The sequence below is a fragment of the Leopardus geoffroyi genome, chromosome D2 (assembly GCF_018350155.1).
Source record: "Leopardus geoffroyi isolate Oge1 chromosome D2, O.geoffroyi_Oge1_pat1.0, whole genome shotgun sequence".
In the NCBI taxonomy this organism is placed as follows: domain Eukaryota; kingdom Metazoa; phylum Chordata; class Mammalia; order Carnivora; family Felidae; genus Leopardus; species Leopardus geoffroyi.
In genome coordinates this window covers 31,508,979-31,523,830 of record NC_059334.1, presented here as the reverse complement: position 1 = coordinate 31,523,830, position 14,852 = coordinate 31,508,979, and the positions used below count along the sequence as shown (strand labels likewise).

The following is a 14,852-nucleotide window of genomic DNA, read 5'->3' as shown; positions in this document are numbered from 1 at the left end:
AAGTGTCTGGTCCCTGACCTAGATAAACGCTAGGTGGTGGTGATAAATGTTATGTAAAATGTGCATACTGCACAGTTAGGGTTGTAAAGTTAAAGTGTGACTTCGGTTACTCTTCATAATAGTTTTAAAGGGCAATTTTATTTTGCGAAAACCGTTTTCGTAAGTTTTGTCCCGAGCCTTCGTCATCAAAAGGCCCTAGGTGTAGTCCTGTCAGCTGCATGCCATCTAGTGGATCGCTGTAGGACTTACTTCCAAAATTTCAAATCACTGAAATTGGTCAAAGAGTCAAGGATTTCCTTGCCCTTATTACCCCGGGGGTCGGAAGCCGAAGTTTCAGACCTGAGCAGATACTCAGGTCCTGTCTTCTGGGCAAATCTAGGCATGTCAGCCCTTATTTCTATTCCTTTTCCTGCAGCCCAACGAACAGAGAAGGGATCCCACCTTGCCCAAGCCCCGTCTCCCTGCAAAACCACACGCCGGTCACTCTCCCCACGCTCACCTTCCAGGACAGCTTCTCTCGCTGCGTCGCGCAGGTGGCCCGAACCCATGAGGGCGGGGAAAGGGACGGGGTCAGTCTGGGCAGCCAATCAGGGCTCGGGCCCAAGCCCAGCCAATCGGGCCCGACAAGTTGGGGCCTAGCCAATCAGGCCCGACAAGGAAGAACTGAGTCAGTGTTTGCGCCTCTCCCTTCCAGCTTTGGGTGGCGCCGCGGGGGATCGGGGGTCCCGGCCGGGCTCCTCGCTCGCTTCCCTCGTTCCCCTGGAAACCCCGTGTGCACTGTCCTAGAGGACATGGCGCGGCAGTGGGGGCCGTCCGTGAGGGCGGCCGAGCGGGCGGGCTGCGTGGTGAGCGCTTCCCGGGCCGGGCAGCCCGAGGCCGGCTCGTGGAGCTGCAGCGGGGTGATCCTGAGCCGCTGCCCGGACCTGGTGCTGTGCCACGGGGGCATTTTCACCCCCTTCCTGCGGGCCGGGACCGGGGCGCTGAGCGCGGCCGGCGCCGCCTTCCTGCCCGGCGACAGTTGCGGCGATGACCTGCGCCTGCACGTGCAGCGGGGTCCAGCAGCCTCGAGCCCCTCAGGCCGCGCGGAGCGGGGCCGCCCGGGGCTGTGCACGCCCCAGTGCGCGGGCCCAGAGTCAGGCCCTCAGGCCCGACCCCGCGGGCGGCCCCTGCAGCCCCCGCGGCCCGCCGAGCTGCTGCTGCTGCTGAGCTGCCCGGCCTTCCGGGCCCACTTCGCTCGCCTCTTCGGGGGCGAGGCGGCGGAGCAGTGGCGCTTCGCGAGCGCGGCGCCGGAGGACGAGGTGACGGAGGACGAGGAGGAGGATCAGCTGAGAGCGCTGGGCTGGTTCGCGCTGCTGCGCGTGCGGCCCGACTCCGAGGAGGAGGAGGAAGAGGAGGAGGAGGAGCGCGGGCCGGCAGTGGCCGTGGCGCCTCTCGGGGCCGTGCCCAAGGGCGCGCCGCTGCTGGCCTGCGGCTCCCCGTTCGGGGCCTTCTGCCCCGACATCTTTCTCAACACGCTCAGCCGCGGCGTGCTCAGCAACGCGGCCGGCCCGCTGCTGCTCACCGACGCTCGCTGCCTGCCGGGCACCGAGGGCGGCGGCGTGTTCGCGGCGCGGCCCGCGGGGGCGCTGGTGGCGCTGGTGGCCGCGCCCCTCTGCTGGAAGGCCCGCGAGTGGGTGGGCCTCACGCTGCTCTGCGCCGCCGCCCCTCTCCTGCGTGCCGCCAGAGCCGCGCTGGGCAGCCTGTGCCCCGGCACCGATGCCCTGGCAGCCCTTCTGCCGCAGGAGCTGAGCGCCCCATGGGGCCTGACCCCCCGAGACCCAGGGCCCCCGTGGGCAGCTGCGGCCGTGCTGGTGGAGTGCGGCACCGTCTGGGGCTCTGGAGTGGCCGTGGCGCCCCGCCTCGTGGTGACCTGCCGGCATGTGGCCCCTCGCGAAGCGGCCAGGGTCCTGGTGCGCGCCACGCCCCCCAAGTAAGGCCCGCAAGGTTGCCCCACCTCTGCCCCCTCAGCAGGTCTCAGAGCGGAACTCTGAAGATTGGGGAGGCCTTCTGGCATCACGATGATGCTTTGATGGTGTAGTGTGGGTAGAGACCTGAGTCCCTCACCTCATCCTTGGCATTCAGAACCCTAGCCTAGGGGGTTCTGGGCCTCCTTCCTGGCGGCGGGGGGGGGGGGGGGGGGGGAGGGGGGAGGGGGAGGGGTGGCGCGCAGTGAATGGGGCTTGGGCAAGATGCCGAGCAACTCTGCATTGGGGAACTGTGGGAAGTCACAGCGTCTCTGACTAGGCATCTTTTAGCACCCCGTCCCCTCGGTCCCCCGCCCCCCCCCTCCCGTACCCCTCCCGCCAGCCTGTTTTCCTCCTGAAATCTGACTGCTCTTAGAGCAGGCACACAGCACTGGCTCCTTGAATGCAGACTTCCTAGCCCTGTTCTTTCTCCCCTGAAAGCGGTAGTGAAGTCCCAGAGGCCCAGGATGCTGCCTTCCTGGGGTGATGAGAGGGGGCTGTTACTCTTACTTGATTGCTCTCTTAGATCTTAAGCAGATCTTCCCAGCTGGACAAAAATGACGGGTGTGGGGCTCCACCTAATTAGAATGTGGGAGTGAGGTCGAGCACACAGATGTATTTTGAACAGTCTTTGGGTGATCCTGGCAGCCGGGTTGGGACTTGAGCCGTTTGTTCCTTCTCTGCAGGGAAAAGCACTCTTGCCCTCCTTTACCTCCAGTTGCTCAGCAGCCTTGGCTTCCTGGCTTGTGTTTTCCTGGTCCCTGTTCTATTTCTGCTGTGGTCCCAGGCACTTAACTTAGGCAGGAGCAGAGCAGTATAGCACCTTGGTGTTAATGCCTGAAGTTCTGTACCTACCTCAGCCTAGCCACGCAGCCTGGACCTTTCCAGATCCCTCTACCGAATTTCCAGGGTTAACCCAGCCCAGCTTCACCGTAGGGTTTCCCACTGGTGGCCAACAGGACAGCCGCGACTTTATAAGGAAGACTGATAATGAGGACTTCCTTGTATGTGCGGTGCCCCATCCTCCACCCCGTCTTCACCACACACATACTCTTGCTTCTAGGGAACCCACCAGGTCCCCTGGAAGCTATCCCTGCAGAGTATGTAGTGGGGAGCCCCTGTGTGAACCTGGGCAAGTCAGTGTAAGCTGCCTTTCCGTGAATTGACATGTGAAGTCTTGGAACAGAGCCCGGCCCACAGTAAGAGCTGCAGATGTGCTAGCATTTATGTATGTAAGTGGGGACACAGGACTGGCAGCATTGTTTGCCTCAAGTGAGGCAGTGAAGGAGAACACTGGGAATGTTTGCCCTGGCTTCTGCCACCTATTGTGTGACCTTGAGAAAGTTACTCAACCTCTCTGGCCCTCAAATGCACCATTTAAAATAGCGATGAGGGGCGCCTGGGTGGCGCAGTCGGTTAAGCGTCCGACTTCAGCCAGGTCACGATCTCGCGGTCCGTGAGTTCGAGCCCCGCGTCGGGCTCTGGGCTGATGGCTCCGAGCCTGGAGCCTGTTTCCGATTCTGTGTCTCCCTCTCTCTCTGCCCCTCCCCCGTTCATGTTCTGTCTCTCTCTGTCCCAAAAGTAAATAAACGTTGAAAAAATAAATAAATAAAATAAATAAATAAATAAAAAATAAAATGGCGATGATCGCAGCGCCTAGCTCTGAGGGTTGCTGGGAGAACTAAAGGAGATGATGTGCCCAGAGCATTCACAGCAGCCCCGGCCTGCAGTGCTCTCTAGGTGTCAGGTGTTCAGGAAACCCGGTGAAGTGCAGGAAGCTAGTGGAAAAGTACGTTACGGTTGGTGATGCACATTTGGAAGTACCACAGGATGGCCAAGTGACGTGCCCACATGTGCCGGCCTGGTACGGTTCAGGGCTGATGCCACATCTTTGGACTCCCAAGTCCGTGTTTTTACCATCACTCTCATCCCCTTGCTTCCTCCCGGTACTCACGGGTCAGCATGCTAGCCTGTCATTTTGTTTCCCTTGCTCCCAGGAGTGCTGCGATCTGGGGACAAGTGGTATTTGCCACCCAGGAGACATCGCCCTACGACATAGCGGTGGTGAGCCTGGAGGAGGACCTACCCGATGTCTCCCTGCCGGTGCCTGCCGAGCATTTCCACGAAGGTAAAGGACGAGAGGGCTTCTGGTGTGGGGCGGACCTCAGGAAGCACAGTCAGTGTTGGACATTCTAACCCTCTAGATCGGGGGGGGGGGGGGCCAGTGCCCCAGGCGGGCCCCCTGCCCCACCCCTGCTGGAGGCATGGGGCAGGGTGGCGTCACGCTGGCATGAAATCATACGGGTTTCAGTGCCTTGGCTGGAGTTGCTCTTGGAGGCTTCTCTGCTTGTGCCCGGCATGCCCCAGGTCCTGGGGGGCAGGGAGAATCCTTGCCGAAGCGTAGGGCACCCCTGTTTCCTGCGGCCCTGCAGCAGTGTCATGTGGAGCGGCTGAGCTTGGGGGCTCCTGCCGGCTGGCCAGAACGGTGTTGCCCTTTTGAGGCTCCACTGGCGGGGCACGCCGCCTTGGAAGTTCCAGAGGCCTCACTGTGTAGATGCGGCGTGATGAAACAGCAAAGGCCACAAGCTCTCTACGCTGGCGTCTCTTCTGCCACTCGCTAGCCCTGTGTCCTCGGACAGGCAACTGAGTATTCTCTGCCTCAGTTTTCACATCTGTAAAATGGGGATAGTGCTCCCTACTCCCGGGCATTGCGAAGAGTGCAGTGAGATGTGGCCTGTAAAGCATCTAGCCGCATGCCCTGTGCGTTCAGAGCACTCAGTAAAGGCAGTTGGAGGGCAGCCTGGAGCCCTCATCACCGCTCCTTTTTTCTTAGTCCGAGGAGGAGATGGGTGTTAATTTCACGAGCGTTGACTGAGCACTGGGGTGGGTGCCAGGAACCCTAAAAAGTAACTCACTGGTCCCGCAGGGAAATGAAGGCTGGAGAGTAGTCTGATGCTGAGGACAAGTGGTGAGCAGGTGCTGGGAGATCAGCGGAAGTCCAGTGGGGACCTGGGGCAGACTTCCCGGAGGTAGGAGTATCTTCACAGCAGCCTGAAGGGCAGAGAGTGTTCGGAACTTTGGAGAGGCAGAGACGGCTCCCCAGCTTCACCCTCCTTTCCTCCCTGGCAGGCGAAGCTGTCAGTGTGGTGGGCTTCGGCGTCTTCGGCCAGGCTTGCGGGCCCTCGGTGACCTCGGGCATCCTGTCAGCTGTGGTGCAGGTGGATGACATGCCGGTGATGCTACAGACCACGTGTGCCGTGCATGGCGGCTCCAGCGGGGGACCCCTCTTCTCCACCCGCACAGGAGACCTCCTGGGTAACCAGCTCCTTGGCCCTCTCTCAGCCCCTCCCCTGCCAGAGCCTCAGTCCCATCTAGTGAGGGCCGGGCGTGCAGCCCCCGGGAGCCACCCTCGGCCCGGGAAGATGGTGGGCCTTACGCCCCAGGGGCAGTTAGCCAAGGTTTTCGGGCACTTGTGCTCCTGGGAGTGGAGAGGAGCGGCTGCTGAGCAGGGAGGGAAGAGATCTGAGGTCTAGTTCCTTCTCTGCCTTAGGTAAGTCGCTTAATCTTAGTTAATCTATGAAACTCAGGAGTTGGGTTCATCCAAGAGTCACAGGTAAATGAATGGATGAGTGAGTGAAGACGGCCGGGATGGAGGGTCAGGGGTGAACCGGGGTGAACACCACCCGGCTGCAGCACATTGGCGCCTCCTTCCATAGGAATGTGGGCCTAACGTTGCTTGATTCTGCAATTTTTCACTAGCAACGGTAAACCTTTTTGTTTGTTTGTTTAATATGGGGTCGTTAGATCTTTTGATTTGGACAGATACGTGGATACGGACATAAGTATGGATACGTGTGCAGGCACGAGTTGGTGGGTACGTGTGCGTGTGTGTAAAAAATCTAGCTCTGTCTGCTGAGAGGGGCTAGAAGCAGTGACACCCCAGTTGTGATGACCACACCGAGAACCCAGACCTTGGTTTCTCTAACAAAAGGCGCCAGGAACTGACTCGCTCCCGGGCTCAGGCAGGGAAGATCCAAGATGAGCCCAGATCACCTAGTGGTGCTGGAGAGGAAGGAAAGGCTAACGACAGAATGATCGGCACATCAGATGTGTGACGAATGAAGAGCTGACTTGAAGGAGCTCCCAGTAGAACAACTTGAGCTGCAAAGCACACAGCGATAGGGTTGGATGGTAACTCAAAGAAAAGAATGAGTATCTGAGTCCACACTGACATCGATAACTGAATGCCTCTTGAAATGGAGACAAGCGACAGCTCTTCCTGACAGAAGAATTCCAGGTGATAAATGTAGAAGAAATGAGGGAAGTAGAAAATCACTGTTAGGACACCACAGAAGGAATTGCTGCGGGCAGGACCCACCGATGGATGGAAAGTAGAAACGAGGATATTTGCCTGATCCTAAAATATTTCGTGCAAGAGGGAAAACAGTAAGCCTGCAATAGAGAAACCTGGCAGATATACCACCTTAGCCAAGTGATCAAGGTTAGCGTCTCAAGAAATGCTTTTGGACATCACGCACCTCCTGACAGGGTGCCCTGAGAAGGGCACGGGACGGCATTTTCAATCTTGGAAAACCTTAACCTTAGGAGAAAACATCCGGTAACCCCACGTTGAGGGACGTCCTGCAGAGTAAGTAACCTGTACTCCTCTAAGTGTCACGGCCACAAAAGATAGGGAAAGACTGAAACTGACCCGGGAGGCATGACAGCTAGACGCTTCTGGGACCCCGGATTAGATCCTGGAGTAGAAAAAGCATTCGTGGAATCACTGGTGAAATCCAAATGCGTTCTGCACGTCCGTGAACAGCATCGTTCCAGGGTTAATTTCCTGGTTTTGATCGCTGTTTTTTTGCAGTGACATGAGGAGAAGCTAGATGAAGGGTGTACAGGGACTCCGTACCATTTTGGCAAGGCTCCTGTAAGCCTAAAAAAGTACATCCAGAAGGGGGCTTGGCTGGCTCCGTCGTCGAGCGTGTGACTCTTGATCTTGAGGCCGTGAGTTCAAACCCGCGGAGCCTACTTAAAATTAAAAGCGACGACAACGACAAAACACAACCACATGCACACACATACACGTGCACTGAGCAGGCCAAACAAAAAACTTGCGTGGGGGTCTGATTCACTTACTCATTCAGTCAACAAGTATTTGTTGAGTGTCGACCCTGCACCAGGCACTGGGGAGCCTGCCTGAGCAAAGCCCGTGGGGCCGACACTAGGTGGAGAGAAAGGTCACAAAAGAAGTGCAACATTGTCTGTTAGGTACTGACGGTTAAGGAGAGAGTAAAACGGGGAAGGGGCACTGGGGTGTGGGAGCCAGAGGCCATGAAGGAGGCTGGGTGTCTGTCACTATGAGGGGGGTTCAAGCCCCCGGTGGTCCGAGGGCCTCCCTGCTGGAGATGGGCCTCACTTCCCATCTGTGTGCCCTCTGGCTCATCCCCCCTTTCCTCTTGGACTCCTCAACAGGCATCGTGGCCAGCAACACCCGGGACAATAACACAGGGGCCACCTACCCTCACCTGAACTTCAGCATTCCCATCACGGTGCTCCAGCCAGCCCTGCAGCGGTATAGTCAGACGGGTGACCTGGGCGGCCTCCGGGAGCTGGACAGCGCCACTGAGCCAGTGAGGGTGGTGTGGCGGCTGCAGCGGCCGCTGGCAGAGGCCCCGCGGAGCAAGCTGTGAGCCAGCCCTCTGGAGAGAAGAGCCACCATGTTATGCCACAGGACGAGCGGAGGGTAGTGGCCTCAGGACCCTGCCCGGGCACACCCCAGCTGGGCTGCCTCCCCATCCCCACCCATCTCGTTTGGCTCTGGAATCTGGACCAAACTTCCCTTCGGCCCCATGGGTCTCCAACCTGGAAGCCTGTTTGGGGGTGCTTTTTGGAGCCCTCACCTCTCTCTGCCCCCTGGCACTAAACTCTGTTATTTCTCCTTCTGGGGAGCCCCGTACAGCTGCCCAACAGCCCTGGTCCGGAGGGACAAGTGCTGGCTGGAAGGCAGGCCCAGTCCTGGCTCTGCATCTGTTCCCTGTCTCCTGATGGCCGCTGGCCACCAGGAGCACCTGCTTCCCTGGGTTAGGGTTAGGGTTAGGGCTTCCTCAGAAAGGCCTGTTCTGAAGACCAAAGACAAGAGGAAAAGAAAATCTTTCTGTTCTACTGCACCTCTAGGTGGAGTCCCTGAAAGTTAGGATTTGTGGGTCTTCATATGTTGAGTGTCGCTGACCTCCAGGGACGCTCTGACACAGTGCCTTTACTTTCCAGCCCATAAAATGGGCCTCAGGGATCTCACAGGGGAAAATGTGTCTAGTTGGGGGTTGGGAATAAAGAGGATGTATAGGAGAAAATCTCTACTTCTATATAGCAGGTTCTCTTTTTTTCTTCTATGTTTTGAAAGTTGCCCTGGGAGTAGGAAACCATCAGGCACAGAAATACACCTTTTCTTTCCTCCTTTCTCAGTTGGGGTGTGAACTCATGGCATACTCTTTTTTTTTTAATTTAATTTAATTTTTAATTTTTAATTTTTTAAAATTTACATCCAAATTAGTTAGCATCTAGTGCACCAATGATTTCAGGGGTAGATTCCTTAATGCCCCTCACCCATTTAGCCCATCCCCCCTCCCACACCCCCTCCAGCAACCCTCAGTTTGTTCTCCATATTGTAGGAGTCTCTTCTGTTTTGTCCCCCTCCCTGTTTTCATATTGTTTTTGCTTCCTTTCCCTTATGTTCATCTGTTTTGTCTCTTAAAGTCCTCATACGAGTGAAGTCATATGATATTTTTCTTTCTCTGACTAATTTCGCTTAGCATAATACCCTCTAGTTCCATCCATGTAGTTGCAAATGGCAAGATTTCATTCTTTCTGATTGCCGAGTAATACTCCATTGTATATGTATATACCACATCTTCTTTATCCATTCATCCATCGATGGACATTTGGGCTCTTTCCATACTTTGGCTATTGTTGATAGTGCTGCTGTAAACGTGGGGGTGCATGTGTCCTTTCGAAACAGCACCCCTGTATCCCTTGGATAAATGCCTAGTAGTGCAATTGCTGGGTCGTAGGGTAGTTCTATTTTTAGTTTTTTGAGGAACCTCCATACTGTTTTCCAGAGTGGCTGCACCAGCTTGCATTGGCTCATGGCCTACTCTTGTGTTGGACTGAGCCTGGCCTCCGGTCCTGACTGGCACCAGTCAGCACTGGGTGGGGCTTGCAGAGCCTGGAAGGTGGGGATCTTGGCCTGGCAGCAAGTGTTTACAGAGTGTCCGGGATGTGTCCAGGCCTGTCCTGGGCCCTGGGGGTGGGTTGGGGAGTTCAGAGCTATCAATGAGACCAAGGCAGCCCCGAGGAGCTAAGACCAACCCTGCAAGTCAAAACATGTACTATGTACCCAGGGCCCTGCACACGTGGGCGCTCAAAAAATGACTGAAGTCACTGACAGGTTGAATACCTTTTGGGGGATGACTGGGGGGTTAATTCTCAGCAGTGAGAATTTCTGGAAGTTCTTGGCTTCTAACATCGACCTGTGGAGTGCCAACTCTGGGCGGCCTTTACGTGACCACCTCCTTTGATCGTCATTCTTCCCTTCACAGAGTAGGAATGGCCCAGGGAGCATAGTCAGTCCACAGTAAATTAACGGAGGCAGGGGGTGAGGGCTGAGGTCTGACTTAGCTGAGAGGGGGAGGGAACGATGCATTCCAGTGGGCACCCAGGAGCCCAGTGTTCTGGGGAGACTGGTGTGCCAGCCCATTAGCGTGACGAGCAGGGCAGCTCTGGCCGCTCAGGTGGAAGGCTGTGTCCTCGGGCCCAGGGAGGGGGGGATCAGGCAAAGCCTCATCTAGGTGTCTTAGGAGCCGAACCCCGGAAGGAGGGCAGGAAACGGGGACGGCGTTCCAGGTTGAGAGCAGCAGGAACTGGGATGCAGAAGTGTGAAACCATGCGTGTGTTCTGGCAGCGCTGAGTGGAGGGGAGTCCGGAAGGAGCAGGACTGAGGGCTGGGGAACCAGCTCCACTGGCCCAGGGGAGGGAGAAGACGGCTGAAGCAGGACTGCCGGGCATGGCGAAGACCAAAGCCAGGGCACAGGAGGTGGCACCGACTGCGTGCGGGCCAACGCAGAGGGAGAGAAGAAAGGGCAAACGGTGCCTGAATTCCTGACTAGGACAATAATGAATGGCTAGCAAGGTTAGGGACCAGCTGTTTCCTTGGAGTGTCTGTGGGACCTCACGCAGAATAGTGCAGCCAGCTGTTGAGTTAGAATAATGTAGTAAAAGCCCCCCCCCCGACCCCCCAGCTCAGTGGCTTCAGACAGTAGAAGTTTATTGCCCGAGTAAAGTCCAAAGTAGTGTACCTGACTAGGAAGGGAAGGGAGGCTTTTATGCAATAGTCGTCGAGGGACCTAGGCCCCTTCCCTCTGCTGGTTCTGTCACTGATCTGGGACCTCAGAGTCTCCTGTCATGTTCTCTGTAACTGGCGGGTGGATGGGGGAAGAGAGAGAGGAGATATTCCTGCTTCTCTTTAAAAAATAATTTTATTCTGGGGGGGCGCCTGAGCGGCTCAGCCGGTGAAGCGTCCAACTTCGGCTCAGGTCATGATCTCACGGTCCATGGGTTGGAGCCCCGCGTCAGGCTCTGTGCTGACAGCTCGGAGCCTGGAGCCTGCTTCGGATTCTGTGTTTCCCTCTCTCTCTGACCCTCCCCCGTTCATGCTCTGTCTCTCTCTGTCTCAAAAATAAATACACATTAAAAATAAATAAATAAATAAAAAATAATTTTATTTTGAAACAATTTCAACATAAAGTTGCAAGAATCCCCATACACCCTTCACCCAGCCACCCCCTTCCACTTTTGCCAAATGCTCCTGTGATCTTTTTTTTTTTTTTTTTTTTTGAGAGAGAGAGAGAGAGAGAGAGAGAATGCAAGCGGGGGAGGGGTGGGGGGGAGAGAGAGAGAATCTTTTTTTTTTTAAAGTCTATTTATTTATTTTGAGAGAGACAGAGACAGCACAAGTGGGGGAAGGGCAGAGAGAGAGAATCCCAAGCAGGCTCCACAGGGTCAGCACAGAGCCTGATGTGGGGCTCGAACCCATGAACCATGAGGCCATGACCTGAGCTGAAACCAAGAGTCAAACGCTTAACAGACTGAGCCACCCAGGTGCTGAGAGAGAGAGCGAGCCCACAGCTCGGAGCCCAGTGGCTCACAACTGTGAGATCACGACCTGAGCTGAAATCAAGTGTTGGACACTTAAATGACTGAACCACCCAGGTGCCCCAGGAACAAAGACTCACTTCTATTACGTAAATAAAAAATAGGTTTAGTGTTCAGAACCTCTGGACAGATGCCAGAAACCTCCTTGACCTGGGGAGGCTCTAGGGGCCGCTAGGTGTGTGTGATGACTCAGCATCCTCTCTGCTTTGTTCCCTCTCTTCTTTTTTCTTTAAGTTTATTTAATTTATTTTTTTTTTTTGCTTTTTTTTTTTTTTTTTTTAATTTTTTTTTTTTCAACGTTTATTTATTTTTGGGACAGAGAGAGACAGAGCATGAACGGGGGAGGGGCAGAGAGAGAGGGAGACACAGAATCAGAAACAGGCTCCAGGCTCTGAGCCATCAGCCCAGAGCCTGACGCGGGGCTCGAACTCACAGACCGCGAGATCGTGACCTGGCTGAAGTCGGACGCTTAACCGACTGCGCCACCCAGGCGCCCCTATTTAATTTATTTTTAAGAGAGAGAGAAAGAGCATGAGTGAGGGAGAAAATCCCAAGCAGGTTCTGCACTGTCAGCACAGAGCCTGATGTGGGGCTTGAACTCGTGAACCGTGAGATCATGACCTAAGCCGAAATCAAGAGTCAGACACGTAACCAGTGGAGCCCCCCAGGCACCCCTGTCCTCCCTCTTCTGCCTCCTCTGCACTCAGTCTCTCCTTCCTTGTAAGCTCAGTTTGCTATTGGCCATCCAGACCTTTCTGGCCCTTCTGTCCATGCCCTTTGATCTCTGGCTCTCCTTATCACATGCCCCACTTTCAGATTTCGTCAATAAATGCCAGAAAGCAGATTACCCGATTGGGCCCATCATCTTCTCATGCCTTGCTACAGCTGGAGCCGTGTTTTCAGAGCAGCCACGGTCAGGGTGGGTTCATTTAGGCTGGGAGAAGACCTACACTGCTGTCTGGATTGCACCCCAGGCTGCTGTCAGCTGAAGCTGTGGGTGTAGGTGCAGTGAGGGCCTGGGGCCACCAGTGTTTACAGGACAGAGGCAGAGTGGGAGCCTGCAAGGGGGCTGAGAAGAGACGAGCAGAAGCACAGGAAGAAAACCAGGGAGGCTAAGACCTAGCTCACCAGCGTCCCTCTTCCTCCTGGGTATGTGCTAGAATGCATTTCGTGGCCACTCTCACAGGTGTGTCCATGAGTTCCAGCTCACGGCATGAAAGCAGAAGGGAGGTGTACCACTTCCAGGCCTCGCTAGAACAACCTCTGTGTACTAACCCCTTCCCCTGGTGGGAATGGAGGTGACCCCTAAAAGAGACCTTGGAAGCCTCTTGTTAAAGATGGCCTCTGTCTGGCTGGCCCCTGGATGACTGTGCGCAGCCCATAGGCCTGGTGTTGCTACCCAGGCAAGAAATGCACTTCTTTTGTATTTGAGCCATTAGATTTGGGGGTCTCTTTGTCACGTAGCAGAAGCTACCCTCGTGAATGTAGTCTGTCCCTAGCTGGAAGCACTATAACCAAGCCACATTTTGGGGGAAAGATGAAAAAACAGATTCCTCCTGTCCTTTGAGGCTTATGAATTCAGCTGGAAGCACAGGAGAAGGAAAACACTCACTGGGGTTGCCAGGGTTAAGGGTCGCCTCTTCCTCCAGTGGGGATACGGCCTCTGTTTCTCCCAGCCCCTGGTTGACCCCAGTACCCTGGAGCTCCTCCCAGCCCTGGGGGGCCAGCAGTCAAGTCACCTGTTGTCAGGAAATGTGAGCTCATGACTGAGAGCCAGCAATGCTCCCTTCTCTTAGATTCTGTGACGTGAGACAGTCTGTCCACCATTCCTGCTAATCGTTAAAGTTCCGTACTGCCAGTGTTTCTGCATCCAAACCATACTTTCCTACTACCTCTGGCACTTGCAAATTCAAAGGCAAAAGTCCTTTGTTAGAAGGCAAGGAGCCCCGGTTTTCAGTTCCAAGGCTCCGAGTTCCACAACTGTTGAGTGGGAAGAGAGGAGCGGTGTGGGGTGAGTGGCCTGAGGAAGTGAGTATGGGGTTGCTTTTTGGACTGATGACAATGTCCCTGAGTCAGATAACGGTGATGGTGGCACAGTGTCACATCACTGAACTGTATGCTTGAAAAGAATGGATTTAACGGTATGTGAATTATATCAACAAAAAAACCCCCACATTTATCTATGCAAACATTAGTTTGCACTCCTAGGGAACCAGGTGCTGTTGGATGCCAGATGCCGGGGACCCAAAGTCCAGCAGAGCAAGGTCTTTGCCCCAGAGAGCAGGTCAGTTGTGACTGTCGCCCTCCTTGGTGTCAGTTTAACCTCAGCCCTACTTTTCTCTAGGAGTGTCAGGAGGGAAAAAAGGAGATAAAAGCTATTTGGAAGTTTGCAAAGCCCATGACAAATGGAAGGCTTAGGACATCCAAGCTGTGGCTCTCTGATGGTTCCCCAAAGGCCAGGATTAGGACATGACTCAGAGGGCCATGAGCACTCTGCATGGTTGCTTTTCTGTGGCCGCAGGGGCTGAGAGACGGAGGTAGAGACTCCCACAGCTCTGAATCCCCTCCTTCAGCGCGATTTCAGGTGGCAGGGTGCCAGCCAGGATAGGAGAGAGGCGAGGATTCCAAAGAACTGCAGCCTGGGCTATGCAGGCTAGTAATGTGAGTCGGGTGCTCATGGGAGGACACCAGTTTCCTTCTCAGCTCAGGATGGTTCTGGGCACCAATGTCTTCTAGGTGGAATTGATCACAACCCGTCCCATACCAGGAATATTGGATACAAGGCCCTTGGCCACAGCTTTTGGAAAAGGTACAAAACAGGTCACTGCTAGTGTGAACGTTCACGAAAGCTGGGAAGACGAAGGGCAGTATTCTGGGAACCAGGAAGCTGCCAACATACCCTGTAGCCTTGGGCAAGCTAATCTGCCCACATAAAACACCTATAATAAATGGCTAAGTGCGACTACTTGCATTAAATAGATGAAGATGGCTCATCTGTCACCCAACTGGCTACATCCTACCACCAGGTTCGCATCATTGGGTTTCTCTCTAGATCCTAGTCAAGCCCCTTTGTCTCCAGGACTGCCCTGCTGACTAGTTCCCCAATTTCAGGGAGCCCTGCCATTTCCCGATCCTTTCACCACAAAACAGAACTCAGACCTGTCACTCTCTTGCGTAAAGCCCTGCGGTGGTGTCCCATTGCCCTGGGGATGACACGACCCCACCAGGTCTGTACACCCTGCCCACGCTGGGCCACCCTGTCCTGTGACCGCCTCCACCACGCCTCCGCTGTTAGCTCTGTCCTGCCTCTGCGTCTTTGCACACCCAGAGCACACCTGCCTTCTCTCCGCCCGCGTCCAACTCCTCATTCTTGGGGAGAGGCCTTGGCAAGCTTCCTTTATCCCCAGTCTCTCGTAGTGCGGTTAGCGATACAGGTTACGTGTATTTACTATTTGTCTTTCCCCGGAATGTCAGCTCCGCGGAAGGCAGACACCGCGTCTGTTTTGCTCTCCATCCTGACCCCCACCCCCAACCCCCCACGCCGCGCACAGTGCCGGCGTTCAGCGGGTGCCCGGCGGCGCCGTTTGTCGAATTGGGATTTACAGGCGAGCAGCCGGAGGCTGGTGATCCGCC

The 14,852-nt window shown here is 55.3% G+C and overlaps 1 protein-coding gene across 1 annotated transcript; it reads left to right on the top strand.

Moving 5' to 3' along the window:
- Window positions 1-647: 647 nt before the first annotated feature.
- TYSND1 (trypsin like peroxisomal matrix peptidase 1) lies at window positions 648-8,368 on the top strand. The gene is made up of 4 exons (XM_045437686.1): window positions 648-1,969; window positions 4,001-4,131; window positions 5,133-5,318; window positions 7,485-8,368. Exons 1-4 carry the CDS (start codon window positions 792-794, stop codon window positions 7,700-7,702), a joined length of 1,713 nt encoding a protein of 570 aa, XP_045293642.1. The 5' UTR covers window positions 648-791; the 3' UTR covers window positions 7,703-8,368.
- The last annotated feature ends 6,484 nt before the right edge of the window (window positions 8,369-14,852 follow it).